This window comes from Rhipicephalus microplus, chromosome 6, assembly GCF_043290135.1.
Source record: "Rhipicephalus microplus isolate Deutch F79 chromosome 6, USDA_Rmic, whole genome shotgun sequence".
Lineage (NCBI taxonomy): Eukaryota > Metazoa > Arthropoda > Arachnida > Ixodida > Ixodidae > Rhipicephalus > Rhipicephalus microplus.
Genome location: NC_134705.1, coordinates 133257838 through 133283422, shown reverse-complemented (window position 1 = coordinate 133283422; position 25585 = coordinate 133257838). Strand labels below are relative to the sequence as shown.

General features: G+C 45.4%; 2 protein-coding genes across 2 annotated transcripts; both read left to right on the top strand.

Annotated features, from left to right (window-relative positions):
• Positions 1-4112: 4112 nt before the first annotated feature.
• Positions 4113-12351, top strand: LOC142766028 (endochitinase-like). The gene is made up of 7 exons (XM_075867840.1): positions 4113-4283; positions 4777-4835; positions 5645-5839; positions 7939-8004; positions 8101-8369; positions 9291-9400; positions 12216-12351. Exons 2-7 carry the CDS (start codon positions 4787-4789, stop codon positions 12349-12351), a joined length of 825 nt encoding a protein of 274 aa, XP_075723955.1. The 5' UTR covers positions 4113-4283; positions 4777-4786.
• Positions 12352-13565: 1214 nt separating this feature from the next.
• LOC142765519 (endochitinase-like) lies at positions 13566-19683 on the top strand. Its single transcript, XM_075866631.1, has 3 exons — positions 13566-13777; positions 14702-14821; positions 16805-19683. Exons 1-3 carry the CDS (start codon positions 13583-13585, stop codon positions 17534-17536), a joined length of 1047 nt encoding a protein of 348 aa, XP_075722746.1. The 5' UTR covers positions 13566-13582; the 3' UTR covers positions 17537-19683.
• The last annotated feature ends 5902 nt before the right edge of the window (positions 19684-25585 follow it).

Sequence of the window (25585 nt, the reverse complement as noted above, 5' to 3'; positions counted from 1 at the left end):
CCGGAAACAAATAGATAGCTGTCGCTACGGATCATACAACCCGGCACGCAATCACGCGGGCTTTGCCAACCAGCTGTGCCACAAATGTTGCCGATTTTCTTCTGTACAATGTCATCCTGCATCATGGTGCTCCATGCCAACGCCTCAGAGATTGTGGACGCTATTCCCTCTCCCGAGTTATTGACGACCTGCTTCGCTCTTGCGGAACCAAACATAAATTTACGATGGCCTACCATCCACAAATTAATGGGATTATCGAACGATTCAAGTGGACTTTAACTGACATGTTCTCCATGTACGTCTCCTCTGACCACCTAGACTGGGACGTTGCATTGCCATTTGTCACATTTGCATACAATTCCTCACGCCATGATAACGCTGGGTTTTCACCATTCTACCTCTTATTTTGCCGCGACCCATCTCTACCTTTCGACACCACCTTTCCGACAGCTGTCGATTCGCCGACTGAATACGCCCGTGACACTATCACCAGAGCTCACACAGCACGAGAAGTTGCTCGGAAGCGCCTCTTAGCATCGCAAGAGCAACATAAGCGACGTTACGACACACATCATCGCAACGCCTCCTTTGCCCCGGGTTCCCTTGTGTTGTTGTGGACACCGACTCGGCATGTTGGTCTCTCTGAGAAGCTGCTTTCCGGGTACTCAGGACCCTACTGCGTCTTGCGCCAGGTGACCGACGTTACCTACGAGATAGCCCCGCTGAAGTCGTCATTTCCAATGTCTACAGACATTGTTCATGTCTCCCGACTTAAGCTCTACCACTCCGCAACATCATAGAAAGCACCGAGACGGTGCTTCTGCACCCGGGGGTAATGTTACAAGACTACATCACGCTGAATAATCAAGACAGACAGCGAGAAAGACGACGTGATTCTGGGATGTGGGGCACTCTCTGGCTTGCCATCTCGGCTTAGGCTTGGCGTCGTGCAAATAGATCTTTGCTGTAACCTCGTTTCTCTGTGTGCCCTCTCGTAAAAATATTGAGAGGCTTTCGATGAGACACCTGCTTTATGTGTAGTACAGGTTAGATCCTATATAAGGTGAACGCCTAAATGTTTGTAACATGGTGTAGCTGAAACAACGGCGTTCTTAATCTTATAGTGAAATGCTGAATTGGTATGCTTTAGGGTGAACGAGATTAACTTGCATTTAGAGGAGTTAAGGGACATCTGCCAAGTTTCGCACCACCGGAAGGTTGGGTCAAGGTCATTTTGGAGAGCGGAATGATAATTAAAACATTTAATGTTGCGGTATATGGCGCAATCGTCGGCGAAAAACTGAACTGTGGATGAGAGGTTATAGGGCAAATCATTAATGTACATTAGAAAGAGTAACGGACCTATTACACTGCCTTGGGGGACACCGGATGTGACGTCGCAAAGGTTAGATGAAATGTTGTTGATCACCGTAAGTTGCTTACGCGAAGAGAGGAAGCTTCGTAGCCAAGACAAGAACAATTAATCAATATGGAGGGTAGTCAATTTAGGGATTGAACGACGAGGAGGTACAGTATCGAATGCCTTGGCGAAATCAAGGATGAGGCAATCTGTTTGTTTGTTAGCGTTCATATGAAAATGAAGGTCAATTGTGAATTCAAATAACTGGGTGTCACATGAGTAGCCTTTTCTAAAGCCATGCTGATTAGAAAAGAAGTTGTTTGATTCAAGGTGATCGTAGATACTAGAAGCCACGATATGTTCAAGTAGTTTGCAGGATATGCATGTAAGTGAAACGGGTCGATAATTGCGAAGCGAGTGCCTGTCACCAGACTTAAATACGGGAATCGCCTTACCAATCTTCCAATCCTTGGGCAGCTCACCTGATGATAGCGACTGGTTAAATGGGAGACAGAGGAAGCGGCTAGAAATATCTGTGGTGTTCTTCAGTACTTTAGAGTTAATATTATCAATGCCTGATGAAGTAGAAACTTTAAGATTTGTGATGAGTTGTGTTATACCTTCGGCAGTGACAACGATCGGGGTCATTAAAGCGAAAGGGTGATCTGGAACAAATGGCACATTGGAACAATCTTCCTGTGTAAAAACAGAGGCGAAGTACTCATTGAAAGCAAGAGCGGAAACTTCATCAGAGAGCAGCGTTAGTTCATTATCGTGTATTCTAATGAGATTAGGAGACTTGTTGTAGGGTGAAATTTTTTGCCAGAACTTTTGGGGGTTATTTTTGAGAAGTGACGGCAAGTCCTGCGAATAATATTTCTTCTTAGCTGTGTCTAAGGCTTTACAATAAGCTTGTAAGTAGACCTTGTATTTATCCCAGTAGGACACAGAACCAATGCCTTTTGCGGTATCATAGAAACGTTTCTTTTTATTTCGTAATGTTCGAAGATGTTTAGTAAACCAAGGGTTGTTTAGATGTTTAGTAAACTAAGGATGCAGAAATCAGCGGCACAAGCTGGTCAACTAACTCTAATATTTTTTCTTTGAAAAGAATCTAGTTTTCGTTCCCGGTTCATGAGCCAAAGACGGCAAAAAAAGTTCCTGATAAAAATTTCTAGCTCCGTCTTGAATTGATGAAAATTAGCACGGTTATTATTTAAGATTGTTTTTTACACTGAGCCTGTAAAAGTTACACGTAGGTTGATTGGGAAGTTAAAGAGCTTGTGGTCGCTAAATCCTTCTATGTAAGAAATCGCTCCAGTGGTTTCTGGTGCATTAGTGAAAACAAGGTCAAGTATGTTAGTATCACGGGTGCATTGGTGAACAACTTGTGATAAGTTGTAGTCGAGGGTTACTTCGAGAAAATTTGATGAGGCGTGACATGTGGTAGTCATGGTAGACCAATCAATGAGCGGGTAGTTGAAATCGCCAAAAAGGTATATAATGTCAGCTGAATAGAGTTGCGCAGCTCGTTCTATGTTACGTAGATCTTTGGGGAAAGAGGAAGGGGCATCCGGTGGACGATAACATGCTCCTATAAGTATTTTTGCATAAGTTGTAACGCAAGCAGTCCAAGTTATCCCTGCAGAGGGGTTAGCATTAAAGGTATCTGATGACACTGTATTTTTACTGCTAATAAAAGGCCCACTCCTCTTCTAGCGACATGGTCACGTCAATATATGCTCTAGTTCTCTTTATCTGGGAACAGTTCCTCGTTGGTTACGTCAGGATAGAGCCAAGTCTCTGTGAGTATTATTATGTCGGCATCAATATAATCTAAGTAAGAACACAACTCATCCTCTTGGCAGGCAGGCTTCGAATGTTAGTAAAAGACATAGATAAAGATGGCGACTTAAACTGACTCTGCTTACGCATGCTCGTGTTATCCTCTAGCTGTCTCGTAGACAGCACAACTACGTTGCTAGAGTGACCTAAAACGTAGGTGTTAGTGTCAATGCGAAGTTTACCAACGGATAGCTTAAAGCGTTTGTTTTGAGCCTTTGCGTAATCCAGAAGCTTTCGGCGAGCTTGTCGCATTTTCATGGAAAAATCTTCACGTATGTAAAAATCAGTTCCCTGAAGCTTACCCGAATTGGACAAAATTAGCTCTTTGTCCTTGAAAAATGTGAACATTACAACAATTGGCCTTCGTCTATCTGTGGTAAATCTCTCCAGCCTGTGTACGCGCTCTAATTGCGGACTAGTTATGAAAGTGCCTAAATGGTCTGAACAAAACTGCACTATGTTATCTTTTGAGACTGCCCAGTTCTCATTGGGGTCATCTTCAATGCCAAAAAACAGAAGGTTAGACCAACGTAACCTATTTTCTGCATCGTCGCACCTATTCGTAATTTTTGACAGTTGGTTCGTCACACCGCGCAAAGCGTCAACCACCGCGCAAAGCGTCATTGGGGCTCGGTCACAGACCGAGCCCCAATGACCCATTAATGATGACTGCATTATCAGCGACATCATCTCTTTTTCAAAGCGTTGTTGCGAAACGCGCACGGCCTCCTTGTTTCACGATAAGAGCGTTTATTGGAGTAGCGGCGCAACGCAAACTTATCCCCTGCCGGAAGTTCATTATCTAAATACATAATTTTATCACCAACCTATCGAGTACGGTCTTGTCGATAGGTTGGTGATCTCGCTTCGCTGAAATGGCGCCCAACACGTGAAGTCTGAGCTGAATTAGGTTGCATATGCAAAGCGCATTGTACGCGGGGAATGTTAATGTTTCTTCCCACCTGCGCTCACCAAACCGACCCTCCTTGACCTTATCTGCATAGTTGATTGATAACAAATAACTGACAGCTTCACAGAAAGCTACTCATGGTTTTCTTCAAAGCAGCATCGTTTTCAGGTAAACATTCTTTTTAGCCTACATACAAATGATATTTCACCTGTACCTAAAGTGAATGTGACGCAGTGAGCAAATAAAAAGAAAATGATAGGTGCAAGCTTCAGAGACAGCAAGAGAACAAAGTGGGTCAGGGAACAAAGGGTGCAAGGACATAATACTTGAAGTCAAGAAGAAACGGACATGGGCAGCGCAGGTAGTGCATAGGCAAAATAACCGCTCGCCATAAAAGATAACTGTCTTGATTCCAAGAAAAGTCAAACGCTCGAGGGTGAGACGGAAAATAAGGTGGGCTGATTAGACCAAGATGTTTGCGGTTGCAAGATGACAGCAGAAAGAACAGAACCGTGTTGAAAGCCGTAACATTGGAGAAGCATTTTTCCTCCAATGGTCATAGTCAGGCTGATGATGCTGAGTAAGGTCGAGAGCTTTAGTATTGTAAGATTAGTTAGTTTAAATAAATGACCTAGTTCCCACCTTTTATTGCCCTTTGCAGTGCTCCAGCCATGGTTGTGCAATTACGTGCGGTCGCATACATTTTAATCTTCACTACTGGTAGGTATCATATTTCTGGACATTTTTCTTCGTTTCTTCAGAGCTCCGCCAAGCCAACTGTCGTCATTTTCAGGCTTGTTTTTATATGACATACCTATTTTTTTAAACTTGTAACAAATTTTGAACCATGAAGAACATTAGACAGCATACGGTGATGAATATTTATTTCTGGGAATGCGGAAAGTGGGTGAAGCTTTTATTCTACGATAGGTAGTTGCATCTACGGACTCTTATGGCATTTTGCAATTCAAAGTATGAGAATATTGTAGGAGTTCGTGAAGGCTGTTCAGTTTTTCTTATTGATTATTTCTTGATATCTTCTACAAAAAACTCCACTTATTTTTAAGTTTGTTGCAAAATGAACGCCTTAAAGCCACCTCAGGCTGTAAGGCCGAATTGGTAGGACAACGGACACGTGAACCGAAAGTTGTGGTATTGGGTCCTACAGAGGAAAAGGGTGATTTACGTCCACAATTATTCATTTGCAATTTACGTCTTAGTGATCCACTAAAGTTAGAGGATAACAATATCCCCTACGCTTTTTTGGCGTAACTTCACGTTCGATTCATATAGACGTATCTACCCAAATGTCAAACCCCTCCCCCAAATTCTCACTGTAATCTCACATAGTAAGGAAAGTTTACTTTTTGTTTTCTGGTACTGTCCCGCTATATACCACATATGGCATAGTCCTTTCATAGCGCCGAAGTACTGCTCCATGGCACGGCAAATGTCTAACGCGCAAGACCGCCTCTCTGTTCGTATTGTTCGTTCCACACAGTCAAACTTATCTTTGTTGTTGTTTTCAGTTACTGCAGCAGCCGAGACGCCAAACTACTACACGTTCTGCTTCTGGGATGGCATCTCCCGTTTCCGATCCGGACTTTACAAGTCCAGCGTCAGCGACATTCCAGCCGAACTCTGCAGCGCCGTTGTCTACTCGCATGTGACTATCGACGAAAGGAGTCACTGGATTAGGCTGACAGATAAGGAGCTGGAACTCGGTATACGTGACTTTTATGTTTTCTTTCGCGACTTCTGATTCGTTAACAGCCACGATTCAGCAACTATCAGAAGAGTGTACAATGCAGGACTATGGTTGCGCTGCTCTTAAAATCTGGGGACCGTCAACCGACCCAGCAAACACACAGATATTGCGTCCTATCGGTTATCCCACTAAAATTTCAACAACATTCATTACCATAATTCAACATATGATTGGAACATTATTCATAATCATCATCATCAGCAGCAGCAGCAGCAGCAGCCTGACTACACTCACTCCAGGACTAAAGCACTTCCCATGTTCGACCAGTCAAATGGGTCCTGTGCTTGCTGCTGTGACGTTATGCCCACAAACTTCGTTATCTAATCTGCCCACCTAACTTTCTGTCTCCCTCTCACCAACTTGCCTTCTCTGGGAATTCAGTCAGCTACCCTCATAACCAGCAGTTATCCCGCCTATTGACTACATGCCCGGTCCATGCCCATTTCTTCTCCTTGATTTCAACTGCACTATCGCTAATCTCATCCATCATAGTGGGGGACATTCTAGAGGTCATGACGGAGGCATTGGTGGGGTTGTGGACCCCTGCGACCAAGTCACAGGCCTTTTCCTCTTCGTTCAGCCTACTACACTGAACCGGTACTAAAAGATAGCAGTTCATCGCTTTAACATATGAACACGGTAGGCCTCCCCTCAAGCTCAGAGATGGCGTTTACCGTGTACAGCTGTTCCTGTTAACTGGTGCTTCCATGGCGATCTTTTATCATGGCAGTGAACTACACGCAGGTGCATAGGATTTTGATTTTGCCCAGGGCACTTTATCGGACAAATCAAGTTAGATTAATTCAGCGTTCAATGAGGAATACAACACTGCTCACCTTGTCTACACAACGTCCGCTGCAATATCCATCGTCAAGAGGGCAAAGGTTTCATTCTAATAATGGTTTAGTGATGAAAGATAATGAAGAAAATGTCAACAAGTCTCGTCATCAGTTGCGGGAAAATTTGTCAAATTAACCTACATTTTCTATTTCTTATCTGTTATAATATAGGCCTCCAATTCCATTAATAACGGAGACACCGCACTTGCGTTCGAATGAAGATAGCACCAAAATTTATCAAACTGATTGGCTTAGTCATGTGATTAGAGGCAGCTCAGATGAATTCTGCGACTCTAAATGGTAAAGGTGCGAAAGAAGTGAAAGTGCCATAATTCGGCGTAAACGAAACGAGTGCAGAGCAATATTTCAACAGCAAAGTATCGTTTGCTTTTCATATTTTTGGACTGTTTGCGATAATAATTGCACCGTATACCTAAGTCAATCGTAATACGGCACAACTCGATGGCTCTGTTTACTTCTTCGAAGAAAAAAAAAGAGGCTTTTCAGGCTAGAATAAATATTACAGCAGCAGCCATCCACTGGAGATGCTATCGCATGCTGTCATTGTTCGCGTACAGATATCGCAAACGACAGACTAGTACATATCAGGGAATGCACCTAGGGTACATATCACTCACTAGGGCCCATGCGAGCACACCCACCGGCTCAAAGTACGCATTTTCCGCCAAGGCTGTGCAGCATCGCCCCCACCTTTCCCCTTTTTAGACACCTCATGAACTTGTCATGACACGAAGGACCACCTCTAGATTTCTTCTCCCCTTAATCTGGGATCACCATTTGCCATTACGCGCTGTCACTTACGCATATAGAGGACACGCGAGTAATGCTCTTGCCCCTGAACTTCGCACAGAACCTGAAGGCGTCGCCGGCAGCGACCGAAAAACTTCATGAGGAGTGTACATATAATTGATACCGCGATAAAAAACGAGAACCAGCCTGTGCAGCTAGAGGGTTTGTTTAGTTAAATCAGTGAGAGCTGCCGCCATTATTTTGGTGAACTTCCAATGCTGTGAAACGAATGTACAAATCAAGAAAAGTGCCTAATTTTTTATAAAGTGCTCAAGTATAGACAACTACTATACCAAAGAAACTCGGCGTAAAAAAAGACAATTGAAAGTTTTTGTTTAGTCATACATACAACATGGACTAGCACTTTTAGCAATTTCATGAGTTTGTTTTTGTTTCTTTCACTTAGACCCAGAAGCAAGATCTTTCACTAATTCCTCGATCTACAAATCAATATGGGTGCTGCCGCAAAATAGTAAGTCGATGGTGCGCCTAACATATCATTACTATCAATCTCTCTATTGGTGTTTCCTTTAGATCAAGGCTATTCCCTTTTCTCGGATTTTTTCAGAAGTCTTCGAAGAGATGAAGGATCTAAAAAGGCGCAATCCAAAGCTTAAGATACTGCTAGCAGTTGGTGGCCCTCATGACCTGCTAGAAAAATACTGGCAGTTTTTTCCAGTGGTGTACTACTGGAAGGACATGACAGAGAGTCTGGTGCAGTGGTTGAGGACGTACGACTTTGACGGAGTCGTCCTGGACTTCTTTTCTGGGACAGCGTCTTTTATAGACACTGTCCGCAACTGGGACAAAGCGAAATTCATCCATCCATTTGTTTGGGTGAGGGAACAATGTCATCTAGGTGCGCCCAACGCAACATTGAGCTACGCCTACAACGGCATTGACAACCATCATCATAATCGTAATTTACAACAAGCCTACTACAAGAAGACAGAATTTCCCATGTTACGCAAATTAACCCGATCTTGTGCTTTCTGCTACCATGTTGTCCCCACAGTCTTCGTAATATCACTTGCCGACCTAACTTTCTGTATCTACCTAACGCACCTTCAATCTCTTGGAATCCGGTCTGTTACTCATAATGACCAGCGGTTTTCACACCTTCGTGGCACATGCCAAGCCCATGATCAATTCTTGTAGATGTTCACTAAGACAAGATAGAAAACACCTGCGCCTTACTGGCGCTTACCATTGTGTAGGAAACCTGGATGCAAATGAAGAAAAAGTTCAACTTGAATACGACGTAGTGAGCCATGGAAAGAGAAATGATAAATGTGATACTATGAAGAAATACAACCATTTTAATTCAACAGGCGCGTAGGCCAAGGAAACATAGGGTACATTAGCTATCTTTTTAACAGTAGTGTAGTAAATATGACGTCAGTTGCATTGAGCATTGAAATAACTTTTGGAAACAGGCTTCACCTTGTTGATTCAACATTGCAGAATATTCACCCTATTGCTTTTAGATAGAAGCAGAACATTAACTATAACATGCTGACTGCTTCTATATATCAAACATTACGAGAACAAATTTAGAAGGTAGCGTTATGTTTTTCGCCTGAAAATTAATAATTTACCATTAGAAGTTAGTTAATTAACAAGTGTAACTTCTCTCCGCCTAATAGTGCTAGAGTAACACTCACTTAGAGCTGTTAACAATAGACTCACCTGCTAGGATTTCGAAAAGCAGCTATGTAATACCTCCAGCTCATTTCTGTTTCGTCTGCTTGCATACAGCAAATCAGCAACAATTTGAGAGCACATGAAAACAAGTGGACTATCACTTTAACACTGCCCACTTTTGACAGCGCCTCTCATCATCTGTTTGACATCGAGAGACTAACAGAGTGAGTATTAATCAATTCACTTCAATATTAGGCCGACGCCAAAATCTAGAAAATAGCACAGTTAAGACAACGAAAACCCTTGTGAATCATTTCATGCCACTTTTTTTTATTGCTGTATAGACGTCAGGCACTGCCCCGGTGGCGCTGCGAAAAACGCCACTACCTGAGCATCATCGCCACCTTGGCCATAACTGGGTAGGGTAAGGAGAGCCGCCCGCAAGCGAAAGTGCATAGGCCATTGTCTTTTGTTGTTGTTTAGGAGTGGTTTACTGAAAACTAAGTACTTGAAAAACTTCTTTCATCAATAAAATCTCGTTTCGAAAAAATGGGAAGCTCGATAAAGCCAACTGCGGGTTAAATGCAAAAGATTTTTTAGTTAACACGGCATGCTGAAACTCGCACTTTAAGTGCAAGCGAGCATCGCATGAAGACGAGTTTGACGCAAGCATTTCGACGGGCGACTGTAACGCCTAATCACGTTCAATTTGGGCATACTCATAATGCCAAAGCGATGAAGTACATACACGATACGATCAGTGGTCCTAATTTCATTTTATCAGGCAGGAATAGCCCCATCCATTTTCATTTTTTCAGTTGCTTTCTCTATGCATACTTCACTTCCTGTACGTTGAGCTGTTTTGTTACGCGTACCCCAATGTTCTGCAGATTATTGTCTTTCGTTTGTACATATTTCAAACGCGAATACGTGCGATCCCACTCTCTCGGGGCATAATGAAAGGTAAAATCAACACCTCCGCGACAGCTCCGGCAATCGCTGAAACCATGGGCAAAAACAAAAACACGGAAAACGTGATGGTGGTTGCGTTGAATATTCTGCGACTTACTTGTTTGACGCACGTGGTGGCATTGGTTAGGTAAAGCCGGAAATTCCAGCCTACAAAGCGTACGTGCGCGTGGCTGGGTGTTTACAACGCGTTCACTATGTGGGTGCTGGCGGAGTGCACGACGTTTATCGCACGCGTCACCAGTCTGCGTTTAGCTGTTGCACGACGCGCACCGCGGTCAGAGGCTCTGCAGAGCTTTATATTTAAAGTTGGCATGGCTACGCCAAGACTACTCAAAACAATAACAGGAAACTTACGTTATCACGCCTTCACATGCGACCGGCCGTGAAGAACGTGACTTGCCTAACATGATCACAAGGGCCCGTACCCAGCGCTCTCGCCGTTCTGCTTTGTGCGACAGCTACGAGAACCGGTACAACTGAAGCCCTTTACGTTCATGGCCATTCACAAGGCAATGGTAGCATCGTCTAAGGGCTTTCTTCGTCCCACGCGGACCACTTTTGTCTGCTTTGTTTTCGCCGCCGTTCTGGCGAGTGATCCACCAAGCCCTTCATGGCGGTTCGGTTGCGCATCCGACTAGCGGAGGGAAATTCATAGCTTTTCTTCTGAGTGTTCAATGCGCAAGCACACTTCCTATACAGCTTAACTGCTGTTTCGTCCTCGCTAGTTGCGCCTTGTTGCACCGCAAACTGTGCAAGAGAGTTGGACTTTGCACTACCCAAAGCTGCTCCGACAGGTGGCGCTCCGTGTCTGCGAAACTGCAGAGTCTGACGTTTATTAGTGATTTGTAATGACAAATGACGATACCACCTGTGGTATGGTTTAAGGTACTTCTGAATAGGCGGTGCATTCCAAGCTCAAGGTAAACATTTTTCACTGTGATCTGTCTGAATAGGTAAAACTAAATCCATACACGTTCAGAGTTCAGTTTTTAGATGCCAAGCATCTTAATGTCGAGCTCAATCCCGTGTACGGTGTGACCATCTTTGACAGGCGCTAGCACCCACTGCTTCGCGTCTACACTTAGTTCTCTTTATCGGCAGATGCTTTAACATTTATATTTAAAAACCTTATGTATCAGAACCTTATGTTTCAAAACCCTTTCGGTCTCTTCTTCAAAAGTGTGGCGGCCCAGCCTGCTCCGAATCTAGTGCTTTTTCTCACTGGTTGTCTCCCCTCCACCATCGTTCTTCCCGCCGTTCTTCTTACGGTTTTGTTTTCTTTCAAAACGTTGAGCCAACCTCGAAGCGTAGCACCAGTTATTAGTAACAGGAACTAATGACTAAACATAGCTGGATTCTGCAAAACATAGCTGGACCTGCAATAGCTAAAACATTTGGTCTGGCAATTATTACTGCGGCGCGTGCGTCAACGGGTAAAACAAATAATGTATGTCTTCTCACAAAGTATTGTTCTTAATTATTTCATAATTTGTGGATATATACTCTCCATACCTCTACTCAGCAAGACAGCTTTAAACACAGGACGCAACAATCGCCTGGGTGTTCACGCTGTCTGCTAGCCAGAATCAGGTGTTTCTATGCCCCAAGCATTGCTGCTGCCGTAACTTTAACACAGAAGTTCATGAAGTGGAGACTTAGGGCACATTCAGTGGAACTCAGAGGCACCTTTCAGCATTTATTCTTCTCAACCTTTTCGCCATGGCATTTTGAAGTAATACCTGTCAAATTCTTTCCTTCATTCTTGCGTGAACGTGTACGTAAAGATCTTTAGGGTTAAGCTTTTTTGTGGCCACCGCATTACACTGAGTTAGCAGCTTCACCTCTTTCTGCTTGCGAACTCTTGTTTTCTTGTGTTGTCTTTTGGCGCTTTTCTGAGCTGGCGTGTCCGGGTAACAATGGTCATTGTGAAACTCTACACCGGCATTCCGTTTTTCAGTAGTTTCAGGGAGTATTAAGCTATTTCTATATCATCTCTTTACAGACTGTACCAAAGTGTCCTCGAAGACCATGCACTTATTTCTCTATTTTCTCTTTCCCTGTATTTAGGGAAGTGAACTTTTTCTTGTTGAAATCTAGTGACTGCCTTGAATTTCCAAAGGGCGCATTGGTCAACGTTACGAGGACAACGGACATGACCGATGCAAGTACACGCAGCATCTTTTGTTTTCTTTTTTTTTTGTAATTACACTTTTGCCAGCATACATAAGATATTTATTTTATGTGTTTTATTAGTATTTAATAATAAATTTACATTTATTGAGATATTTCAGGAGTGTTTTCAATGCTGCATATGACTTTTTCTCGCCGACTTTAAAATCGTAATCGTTTAGTCGCAACATTCTCAAGTTTCGACAGTCGCAAAGGTTTTCTGCATACTGTGACAGCTCATATGCTGTTTCTGTTTTCTGTTTTTTTTTTGCTCTGTCTCTTTTCATGTAGTAATATTTATTAGTCTAAGACTCTCCCTCTGTTTTTTTTCTTTTTCTTTCTTGACCTTTCTATCTTTTTTATGCCTTTCTTTTTATTTCGCACTCTCTTTCTTTCTCTCTCTCACTTTCGTGGATCGCCTTGCTTTCTCTCTGCTTCTACATTTCCTTCTATATAATTTTCTCTCTCATTCTTTCTATCCCACGGTTCACCCTCTGCCTTCCTCGATTCTCTGCTCTTCACCCTTCTATCTCTCCTCATCAAGCCCACTGCCATGTTCCCACCCTCTAAAGAACAGCAGATATTCAACAATTTCGAAGCTCTCCACGATGGTGTCCCTCATAACCACATCATGGTTTCGGGACGTAAAGGGCCAGGCAGTAACTTGTTGCGACCCCCTGGCTACACAGTATTATACAAGGCTGTACGACATGCTCCAGCCATGCCGGCTGTGTAGTACACTGGCGTGGGTAAGCGGGCTTGGAGCACACCCAGTGAATAATTCTGTTCGATAAGAACTTCTCTTCCTTTATATATTTGTCCCCCGGTTTCTCTTCTATTTGTTTCTCTCTATTTGTTTCTCTGTATATCTTTCTGTATTCTTTTCCCACCTAGCAGGGTTGTTGTAGGCCACGCCGCAAAAGTCGACACGCGTATTCTCGGAATGCAGCACAAGATGAAGAGCACGAAGAGGGCGCCAGCCGGTTCATTAGGACGTTAGTTGTGGGTCACAACATTTTACGCCGATCTAGAACAGCTTCGCTGTTGAAAAGGGTTGTGTTTTCAACACAGGCTGAAAGGAGGAAACCATGCAGGGCACTTGCTTTCATGTCTCGCAACGCTATATGCGCCTATAGCATATAACGTCCATGTCTTACTTCTCTTGTCGCACGACTAGCAACACTCTCAAGTTCGCCTTATTCCAAAAGCACTGTAACGCGATGCTGTATGCGTGCATGGAACCAGAACTGCTCCTACTCGGTGCAATGGTCTTTCTCTTCCAGATTGACAGAGCGGAGCTGATAGTGGAAAAAGGTGCCTCACGCCAGAGTATAGTGCTAGAGGTTCCGCTCTCCGCTCGAACGTACATTACGACGCCAACGGCCTCCGGCGTTCACACCGTATTCTCTGGGTTCTCTGGAAACTACACGAATCTTCAAGGATCTCTCGCTTCTTTTGAGGTGAGCAACAAAAAACAGGTCAAATTAACAACGTGAATCTACACTATGCTTCGCATTGCCCACCCATCTGTATAGGGTAAAAACCACGTTCAAAAACTTCAGCTGCTCGCCTCACTCTTTTCTGCATAATTCTCTTTAGTTAAGGGCACCAGGCAAGTTACACCTTCGACCTTGACCTAAAAAGCTTATTTGGGAAAAAGCTAACGTGTTCTCAAAATGCCCATTAGGGTAGAATGAACTAGACCAGAGCTTGTGATGAGAAGCCATGTACAGCAAGATTTCAACTTAAGTGGCTTTTATTGTAAAAACGGATGACCCTAGTTTTCGGTCTGGCAGTCTCATGCCACCAATTACCCACATGGCCCCAAGTGACAATGAACTTCGTTCTACCAGAAGCGAGTTTGTACCTATTCCACCAGTATGTGTCTGGTGGCGGCAATTCTCTGTCTCCCACAGCAGCGGTGGATGCTCAGCTATTTTATGAAGTCTGTTGTAGATTAAGGTGTGCCCAGAGGCCTTTGCAGGGCCTGATGGAGTCACTTTTCGCGATGAGGATCCATAAATCATCGAGCGTCAAGTTGGCGGTTTATGATTACTCCACCCACTCGGCAAAACCGGTAGGTTTCCGGTCAGCACTGGGAATCTAACATGGTACCTCCAGCGTTGGAAGTGGTCTCTCTAAGAATGTAGCCACTGCTGACAGCCCTGTCTTTAGGAATAATGTACTATTTTTAACTTTCCTATGCATCCACAATTATGTGGGGTCATCAAGTACGCAAATAACGCCTAGAAGCTTGAACACGGTGACCAACAAAATTCGCATTTTTGCATTCACGGTGCTGTCAAAATTTAACCAGAAACTCGTGTCCTAAATATGCCATTTGACATACTTTTCCTTACATCTCGTACTCACGGGCATTCTAGGTGTGTGACCTGCTTCAAAGTGGTTGGAAGGAAAGACGTTCCAGTCCTGGTTCCTGTCCCTTTATAATGAAGGATGAAGAATACGTGTCCTACGAAGATGATGAGAGCATCCAGAAAAAGGTTACACACACTTTTCAGACGAAGGTTACATATAGGTTACACATAAAAGCAACTCATCATGGCGGTGGTCAGGCCTCTGACGCACCGAAGAGTACTAAGAATATCTGGGTCCAGACAGGCCACCATTGAAATTTGAACCTTGCAAGATTTACCGATGAACGTTATGCAGTGAGGCGAGTCTAGCACTGCAGTTCGCAGAACTGAAATGAGTTCAATAATATTTAATTGAGCTCAGTGAGGTTACAAGGACAGGTGATCATGGCTTAGTGAATAGGACACAAGTGGGAGCGCGAGTGAAACAATAAGTATGCAGGTGATATAGGCGTACGTACCTAGACATAGATATGACGTTCAATTAGTTAAAAAGCTTCAAGAAAGAAATGGAGTCGGCCACAAATAAACTAAATGAGCAGTATATATACTGACAGGCTACTTCACCGACAAGGTGCGCAAGAAGGTTCGACAGAGGCCAAGATGGCATGGGTTTAAAAAAAACAAAAAATGGAACTTGACAGAAGGGTCTACTAAAGTTCTCAGAACGCAATAACATACATATTGCCGCGAACCATGCATTGGGTTTGTTTATTTGTGTTTTGTTTTTTCGGCCTGGCTTCACCAGCCTGTGCTATCGCCGTTTTCACAGCGTTTCGAACAAACGCTACTACAGCGTTTCGAACAAACGCTATCGAACAACGCTTCAGGCGTTGTTCGATAGAAACAACGCTTCAAGCGTTGTTTGTTAGGCCGTCCCCAGATACAGTTCGATGAGACGCCGAGTACCATCCTGGAGATCGTGTGTGGGTTTGGACTCCCATTCGACGACGTGGACTCAGTGAGAAACTTCTACGACGCTATTTCGAACCCTACCAGATTCTACGACGTGTTGGCGAACTAACGTACGAAGTGATCCCCGATGGGGACTCCCATACATCACGATGACGCACGAGGCCCGAAGTCGTCCATGTGCATTTCCGTTTCGGCGTTTTCGTGGAAATGAGCGAGCACAGGCGGGTTTTGCAGGCGTTGTTGCAGCTCGCAGAATGCCTTTTCTTGGTCGTTTTCCCAGCTGAAAGGGGTGCTTTCTTTCGTCAGGCGCGTGAGTGGCTCTGCAATGCGTGCGAAGTTTGCGACGAAGCGCCGGTAGTATGCGCACAGTCTGAGAAACCTTCGCACACCCTTTTTATCTTTCGGCCTTCGGAAGTTCGCAATGGCTGATGTTTTTGCCTGGTCAGGTAGGACTCCCACGGCGTTCACGACGTGACCCAAGAACTTGAGTTCCTCGTACGTTAAACGGCCCTTCTCAGGCTTCAGCGTTAACCCCGACGTACGAATGGCTTCGAGTACAGATTCCAACCTTGTGAGGTGTTCGTCGAAAGTCCGGGCGAATACGACAACGTCATCGAGGTATACGAGGCAAGTGTGCCACTTCAGGCCTGCTAGCACAGTGTCCATGAACAAAACACAAATAAACAAACCCAATGCATGGTTCGCGGCAATATCATAAATACCTTCTACCGAAAACCGAAAAACTAAAGGTGGGCGTCAAGCAGTACTACTTGCGAAACTAAAAATAGAATGTATTTTATGTTTAGCGCATACTCTGACATCGTGCAGGATGTAAACCTGCTCGGTAAGGTGAAATTTTGTAACTATAGGATGGTATGATTATGAATTCACAGGCACTTGTGTAGGGAGCGGAAAGAAATCATACCAACAGAAACCAACTAGTGCATTACCTCATAAAGTCAAAGTGTGGGTATACGGTATCTCGCTGCAGAACTGGTGCTCGACTTCAAGCGAGCTAGGTAGCCTTAGCGTTCACGTAATGAACGCTAACATTACCATGATCACACTGTTACTGAAAATGTATGGGTCAGTTTGCTGGAAATCTCGGTACAGTTTGCAAGAAAGAACACGCCATAATTCAGTACAAAATGTTTTAACTAATTGCATATTAACGAAACACCTTTCACCACAATACAGGCAAACATGGTCATGGGACGCAAGTACCGAGGTGTGGCCGTCAGGAGCGTAGACTTGGATGACTACAACTCACAGTGCGCAGGAAAATCAAACCTACTCAAAGGCCTTCGTTCCACTTTCGACGCAGCAAAGCCCGACGTGGAGTTCCCTTACAAATCACCGAGGGCGTCCTGCTTGGACAAACATAACAAAATGACACCCACCACGGCACCGTCCCAGGAGCGGACAACGTCAAGACTCTCCGAGTTGTCGACACAGCCCAAAGAAGCAGTGGGGGGCACGAAGACTCCCCCTTCGGGTCTGCCAGAGACGTCCTCTCTTGCGGTACCGACTTCGAAAGACCCACCAACAGTGCCGAATACACCGGAGACAGTACCTGTTCCAAAAGAACTGCCAGTGACTCAGAGCCTGACCCAAGCGTTATTGACTGACAAGAAGATTTCGGCACCCGCTAGTGGTGAACCACTGACAGTTACACCTGCGGAATCACCTTTGAAGTCCTCGATACTCGCCACTACCAAGGCGGTGACGACCAAGAGTAGCGCTGACATCTGCAAGGGGGACAATCAAGGTGCTATGCTGCCACATGAGTCAGATTGCAGCAAATACTATCACTGCGCGCATTCCAAACCACACCTGCAGTTCTGCGCACCGGGAACAATATTCGATATCGAACGGCAAGTATGCAACTGGCCGGCAAACGCCCGCCGACCCGAATGCAAGCTTCCGTGACGTCTTCGCCACGTGGAGGGACATTTGCTAGAACGCTTCTCGAACTACTGCAACAAAGCCTATTCTTTTTATAAAGCGTGATTCTATTATATAGCGGGCGGCTGACGAGCCAGATTAGCGTCCTTATTTTCACTCAGGGGGTCACAGCCAAAATATAAGTGGTAAGCGTAATAGCCTCTGTGATGTAGCCTGCGCACCGTCGCGAGTATTTTCAGCATGGCAAGCCACGCTACATGTACTACTCAGGAAGCGGGTCAGTGATGTAAGTTAATATAGTCTATATACTTTAGGGCCCATGGCTGAGGAATAAAGGTGGCTTTGGTAGGTACACTTCACGGTCTGCTTCGCTAGCATACAAGGCACGATATACCTTTAAACTACCAACTTCCCTTGCTCGTAGGCCCAGTAACGGCTGAGGAAGCTTATTAGCGTTGCGAAGAAATTTGAAGGCAGGGTTCTCAAAAACGTGGTCCTGAGCTAATGGTATTCACATTATTTTCTCACGTATTGCGATTAGTAACGCTACGCTTCGGTGTGCTGCACAGAGGCGACTTGTATCAAGTATTTTCCTTCACGAGCGCCCTATGCGGCTACTACGCATGAAAACATCATCGTGAAACCAGAAGTCTATATTTCAGAAGACGTTAGTCATTGTGAAGGCAATCTTCGATATGTCTCTCGACACGTGACGCTATGTATCCTTTAAGAAACTGCGAGGCCTTCGCGCAACGCTCAGCACTGCAGTCAGAGCGGTAGCTGAAAGAGCGTAGTTTCTCAAGCCTTTCTTTAAAAACACTCTTGGGGTAACTACAACAAGCACAATTGCATGGTATTGACCACATTATAAATCCTCATACATATTGTTTAGCACAGATTTAGGCGTACACTATGCCATTGTTTGCCATTCTTCGAGAAAGCGTGGTACCCGCTACAAACTCGTGAGGCATTTCGTGCACTCTGTGTACGCTGAGGCCAACGACAATCAAGAATTATGCCTCAGACTTTTGTAATAGGTTGAAGCATTCAACGACAGACTTGTTGCGCAAGCTACATTGTGTGATGCCTGGTTGTTACTTTACTCTTCTGAAAGCCGTCACTAGACATGTTGACCGGATTTCTTACTCGGCAGGAAACATCCATAGTGTCAGTTTGCAAAGGAGTTCAAAGCCGTGGCGTAGCTCAGAGGTTTCTCGCGGCGAATGGTGTCGGGAAACAGCTCTCGCTGTAAGACATATACACAGAAATTTTGAAATATTAATTGCAGGACCTTTTCAATTGTTCAGTGTATTTTTTAATGTCCATTATGAGACAGCGTGTTTACAGCCGCACACTGACCAACTAGGTCATGAAGACGCGTTTACTTGGGAAAACGAGCGCGCTCTAAAAGTGGTGCTGCATCAGACACGAAAAGAAAAGAAAGGCATACTCGCAAAATGAATAACAAACTGTATTTTATCTATGGGTTCCAGGATCTGCGCGAGTTTCATAATGAATAAAGCCGCACTTAGTTCAGTAAGGCCAATGAGAAAATTATCAGTAAACATAAGCACTGTTTTTCGTCTCGGTAGCAAGCATGGGCTTTGCTTCTGTTGCTTCCATAGTGCTGTGAGGAAACGTCACTTTGTGTTGTGCCGTCGCACCACTCTTCCTCTCCGCTTAATCCTTTAAAAAGTCCCTAAACATGCCATCCAGATTTGGGTGCACGTTAAAGAGCCCCTGGTGGTCGAAATTTCCGGAGCCCTCCACTACGGCGTCTCTCATAATCATATGGTGGTTTTGGGACGTTAAACCCCACAAATCAATCAATCAATCAATAAACATGCCATCAAAAATAATTTCAGGCCTGCTCACTGCCACCTTGACATCACATATATTGACCGAGAGAAACGCGTGGGAGGCTGTGAAGCCATCGCCACCAATGTCCTCTGTGAATAGATAAAACAAGCACAGCAAGTTCTGTACATTCAGTACCTTGACTTTGCCTTTTGAGTCGGGATTCGGGATGTTTTAGGGAATGTGTTACGCTTTATATTTTTGTGATTTGTCTCTAATAAAACATTGTACGCTAACGAACGCGTGGCTGATTTTAAGAGCAACATTTGGTGGTCCAACAAAGTGGCCAAATAAATAAAGCAAATTTTATGCAATCGTTTTTTTCTAGTTTATTTAGTCAATCCAATCACAATTTTCTTTTTGCAGCTTCCAGTGTCTGTCATGCACATACGCACACACACGCACACGCACACGCACACACACACACACACACACACACACAAACATGATACACTGCGCATAAGATGCAGAGAAACTGTTCTTATTCAGCTGCTAAACCATTGCAGTTTTTTGAGGCTCTGGGATCCCTCTTGTACAGTCAAGCCGGTTCTGGGATGGGTGCACTGGTACTGTTGCTTAAGTATTCCGGCCTCAAATGAAGCTCACACACCTTAAAAACATTTAGGAAAGCGATTTATCACACGCTTGCTGCGCTACGTCCAACTTATTGACTCACACGGTTGCAAAACAGGGGAAGTTTTTAAGTGTCCAGAAGCATCCAAATACAGTTAAAGAACGGCATTATACATTTCAAGGAAATAAATTAGGTGATGTTGCTGATGAGACTGGCGCATAATTATAATACCGCAAAAATTGATGGAGCAACGGTGACAAATACTGCGTACTACATAAGAGATGCACAACGCCACGACTAGCACTCTTTCTCTTTATTCAAAAAATACTCAAGGGTTTTGCAGTAAGCCCTGGGTGCTATGCATACATAGCAAAAATTTTACCAACTCTGAAGGCTAAACACTTTTTCTGCATATCACCGAGCGCGTTTATTGCTTCATTTTGATGTGTTCGACGTGCCAGCAGCGGAACGTACAATACACCAGTCGCTCCGGTTGTGAAGTTGGTTAAGCGCAGCGCGAAGGTTCATCCACTTCATTTCACCATCGTTTTGTAGCTAAGCTGACCGCGTCTCGGCAAGACGTGCTCGTCGAAAACGCGAAATCTGGGCAGTTCCTAGCACTGTCGCGGGACGCTACGTTACCGTGCGGGCTCAGCTTAAGTGGCCTAAATGCCAAGGCTTACGCTAACAGGTGAGAAGCACACACGACATTAGTTTACAGGAGCAACCAGATGTGTTCGGGGTGGTCCTTTTAAATTAGCTCCAAAACAAGTAGTATAGACCTACAAATAACTTCAAATCATGGAGAGAAGGCATATTTATGTCATCGCGATCAACGTTACCCCTCATTTCGAAATTCGGTCGTCCTAAGGGAATGAAGACAATTGTACCTTTAGCAGATAGTCAATGGCGGTGACAGTTGGGTCTGCGGCACTGCCCCACCGGAAGAACTTCCAGATGTTCACTACGCGAACAAACAGGGAACCAAGCACATCACATTGCCACGCATGATCCTAATGTAGTCACCAGAATAAGCACAACACGACAGACTTACCGCCGTATTCTAGAACGTCCCTTCACTCAACGCTTCACCTTGACTTGAAAAAGTCGATGGAAGCGTCGTCTCTTGGCAGACCAAGTCACTGCAGGTCGACTATAATCTGCAGCGGTTCTCGAGAACCGCAGCGTCTATTGCAGTCGAACAGCAGTGCAGGGCTCAACTCAGTCAAGTAAAGGACGAAATTTAAGTCGAGGAGCTTTGTGAATATGAGGGTTAGGCCCGTATTCACCACCGCTGCGCCACTAGAAACCATGACAGTTTCGCATGGCGATTTTCGAAACTTGAGACGTCTCAAGCATCCCTTGGCGTCAGTTTCGAGTCCAGGAACGTTTTTGAATACGAGCCTTAGCCCCGTATTCAGATACGCTCGTCGACTTCAATTCCGTCCTTTACTTGACTTAGTTGAGCACTGCGCCAGTGCTCGACTGAAATTTGCGCTGTGCTTGTCAAGAATCGCTGCAGAATATTGCCGATATGCAGTGACTTGGTCTCCCTAGAGACGGCGCTCCCGTTGCCTTTTTTTCAAGTCGAGGTGAAGGATTGAGTGAAGGAACGTTCTGGAATACGGCGGTTAGTCGCGCTTAGCAATCCTGCTCTCTCGAACGGCGGGAGCAAACACGCGCACATGTGCTTGGCAGGAGACGAGGGTTGAAACTGAGTGACGTCAGAGGCGATGCCCGAAGTAATGGGCTGGCCTGAATTATTTTCCTAGGTGCCGTTAGCCTAAACGACACCGTGTTGAAACGCTAGACAGCAGTTTCTTTCTCGCCTTTACTGCCCTATTTACAAACGCTACCTCTTCCTCGCCGCTTATTTCTTCATAACACACGCAGAATGTCAGCTCTAAGCGTTAAGACAGTCGAGATTTCCCGCTTTTAAACTTCACGCCGCTCGCTCGCGTGCTCGCCAACACAGAAAACGAAGCCAAATCAGTGAACTGCATGCAATATACATGCGATACAAGGCAAAACGACTGCGTGATAAAGCGGAGTTGTGGACACTTCAGAACAGATACCCCTCGTACATAGATCAATCGAGGATTTGATTACATCCTGACGTCACGCGCGAGATCTGCCGGAAACCACGAATTGGGCCGCAAAACTGTGATACGCCAGAAGAAAACATCAGCTGGCTTCGCACGGCCTCCGTGATCGGTAAGCCGATAACGGAGGCAGTTCAAAGTGACGATGTCGACCCATGACGGCACCAATTTTAACGCTGTGTTTGTCACGACTGGATTCTTTGAGTGGGACAGGCAAAAGGTCTTCGAAGCAGACTACTGTGTACTCTAATAATAATATTACTATTATAATTATCATATTATTACTACTATTCTTGCAAAAGATACCTACTTCAACACTAGAATTGACCATTTGCGGCGTAACACGAGTGATGCTAAAATCATCACACTCATACGGCGACGTAACCATATTACAAACACACTCACCACTACATCGTGATTAGGAGAAAATCTATAAGCCTCAATTTGTGACGACGTCTTGAAATGATGCGCGAATGATGGTCGTCGTGTGATAGCATTTCATCGCCGCTCGTCTTCACGTCACCGATGTAGAGGGAATGTCTACCGTCATTCACTGCTTTTCTGTTTTGTGTCGCAATTAAAAGCTTACCATCTGAAATGCCATACCTTTCAGCAGTTTATCCATAAAGTGCGCAGAAATTTTAAAAGCAGAGCATTTCTTAGTCGTCCTATGTCGTGCTTTGGCGTCAACAAAATGAGGCCGCGTCGACCAAAATTTCGCCATGGACTAGTTCACAACAGATGAATGCAGAGGTACACTGTAAAGGAGTGTTTCTCTCGAACGCCACACGAGGGTGCGTAAAAAATGGCAGCATATCCACGGAGTGAATGATGGGGAGTGGGGCGAAGCATTCGTCCGTCCATTCGTTCTTGCTTCCGCCCGTTCCTGCGTACGTCTGTGTAACCGTCCATCAGTCCATCCACCCGTCCGTGCGTGCGTTTGTGCGCCCGTCCCTGCGTTCATCCATGCATCCGCGCCTGCGTCCGTTCATGCGTCCATCCATGCATCTGTCTGTGTGTCCGTTCGTCCATCTATTCAGCACTCCAAGTACCACCATCTCACATCTTTTCATCATATATTCTTCATATAGAAGCACCGCCATCCAGCGGACATTTCAAGGACTAAACAGGAGGTGGCACATGCATCACTTTCTTACGGCTTGCGCTTCGGGTTTACTTCCCACCTTTAACCACCTCGAGTTCATGGTATATACTAGTTCACTGTATTCGTGGCTATGCGGCCCAACGCTCGCTAAACCTTTCTAAAACCAAGGAGGTTACACCCAGCGGGTATAACGTAGCAACCCTTTCTTGTCAGATAGTGCTCAATGTATACATGCCAATGGCTGCCGCTGTTGGTTACGTACTACGAGGGATGCACAAGCCACGCCATAAGGAGCTTCGCCCCTAAAAAATGGCAACCTATCCACGGGGTGAATGATCGAGAGTGGCGCGAAGCATCCATCCATCCATTCGTTCTTGCTATTGTCCGTCCTTGCGTCCGTCTGTGTGACCGTCTATGCGTCCATCCGCCCGACCGTGTGTGCATCTGTTCATGCGTCCGCACGTCTATCCGTGCGTCTGTCCCTGCGTTCGTCCATGCATCCGCCCCTGCGTCCATTCATGCATCCATCCGTCTGTGCAGCCATCCGTGCGTCCGTCCATGCATCTGCCTGTGTGTCCGTTCGTCCCTCTAGTCAACACTCCAAGTACCACCATCTCGCATCTTTTCATCATATATTCCGCATATAAAAGCACCGCCATCCAGCGGACATTCCAAGGACTAAACGAGAGGTGGCACACGCATACTTTCTTACGGCTTGCGCTTCGTGTGTACTTCCCACCTTTAACCACCTCGGGTTAATAGTATGTACTAGTTCACTGTATTCATGGCACTGCGGCCCAACGCTCGCTACATCTTTCTAAAACTAAGGAGGTTACGCCCAGCGAATATAACGTAGCAACCCTTTCTTGCCAGAATGCTCAATGTATACATGCCAATGGCTGCTAATGGGGAATGACAGGAGAATTCGGCTTTTAGTTAACGCGAACGCTGCGAATTTTGTGTTGTTCAACAACGCACAGGAGAAATCTCCCACCAGCGCCGCCTTGCAGGTCAAAGCGTAAAACATGTTATGTACTACGGCGAGGGACAAACGGGAACCGTTTTGAGGAGCTTCGCCACTAAAAAGTAGTGAGCGATTCTCAACACTTGGTGCTCTACTATTGGAAAGCTTAAAGCCGCCCTGTGGGCTCCACACTTAGTGAGACTGTATGGTAAGTCTGTGTAGTAAAAGTTGTTAACGATTTAGAGTACGATGTACTATACTATGTGAGAGCACTAGGCCATCCCGTGGGCCTCATTCACGCCCGATATAAGATTTGTGTGTTTAGAAAAGAGAGAGAGATAGACTTTATTAATTTCCGGCAGATTGCTGGGATGGGCTCCCACCTAGGGGCTAACGGAGAGACCGTGTCTCCCGGCAGCTTCCTTGGCCTGCTGGATCGCCCAAAGTTGTTTTTCCAGGCCCCAACTGAGCAGCGCAGTCCGCCAACGCACCCGAAGGTCTTCATTGGAGGCCGCGACCCCAGAATTTCTGACTAATGCTGGACATTCCCATAGGATATGGTCGAGAGTGGCTCTGGGGGTACAGTACTGGCATAGATTAGAACTATAGTCGTCAGGATGTATGTGGTGCATGATGACAGGGTTCGTGTATGTGCGTGTTTGTAGCTGTCGCCACTGAACGAACTGGGCCCGATTTAGCTTGGAGTGAGGCGGAGGGTACTCCCGCCTTTGCAGTAGATAGTGTTGAATTATGTCATTAACTTTAGTGAGCCGATCGTCCCATTCCCACACCGGCGCAGAAAGGTCCGTTTGGGTGGCCGCTTCGTCTGACGTGACTCGGAACGTAAGACCTCGAGCCACGTTGTGCGCCACTTCATTCGAATTGGCCTCCGCGTTACCTAGTGGTGTGTGGACAGGGAACCACAAGATGTGTACGTATTTGTCCGCCTCGTGAATTTTGCCTGTATTAGGAATCCGCAATGCCTCGGTGGAGATTCTGCCGCTGGCGTAGTTTCGAGCGGCTGTCTGCGAGTCGATGATTACGCATGAGGCGTTAGTGTGGGCTATGGTCATCGCGATAGCCACTTCCTCTGCCGTTTCTACGTTCCGTGTGATGATTGACGCACTGCTTTTGCATTGTTGTGTGTGGTCTACGACAGCAGCCACGAAGTGGTGACGTTCCTGGTAGCGTGCTGCGTCGACAAAGACTGCCTCATGGTTGCGCCCAAACATCTTTGACATGGTCCTGGCTCTACTGACACGTCTGCCCTTGTTGCGTTCAGGGTGCATGTTTCTTGGTATGGGTGGTACTGTTAGCTTAGCACGGATAGTGCGTGGCATGTCGTGTTTGTCTCCGTGTTGAGTGTGGTAAGTAATACCGAGATTACATAGAATCTGGCGGCCTGGCTTAGTCTTGGCTAAACGCTCGAATTGGGAGATTTGTTGCGCCTCAATACGTTCCTCAAGGGCAT

Coding starts and splice junctions, on each gene's coding strand:
- LOC142766028 (XM_075867840.1), top strand. CDS start 4,787: ATGGTTGTGCAATTACGTGCGGTCGCATACATTTTAATCTTCACTACT. Junction 4,836..5,644: donor CATTTTAATCTTCACTACTG/GTAGGTATCATA, acceptor TGTTGTTTTCAG/TTACTGCAGCAGCCGAGACG. Junction 5,840..7,938: donor AGATAAGGAGCTGGAACTCG/GTATACGTGACT, acceptor TCTTTCACTTAG/ACCCAGAAGCAAGATCTTTC.
- LOC142765519 (XM_075866631.1), top strand. CDS start 13,583: ATGGTCTTTCTCTTCCAGATTGACAGAGCGGAGCTGATAGTGGAAAAA. Junction 13,778..14,701: donor GATCTCTCGCTTCTTTTGAG/GTGAGCAACAAA, acceptor CGGGCATTCTAG/GTGTGTGACCTGCTTCAAAG. Junction 14,822..16,804: donor ATGAGAGCATCCAGAAAAAG/GTTACACACACT, acceptor ACCACAATACAG/GCAAACATGGTCATGGGACG.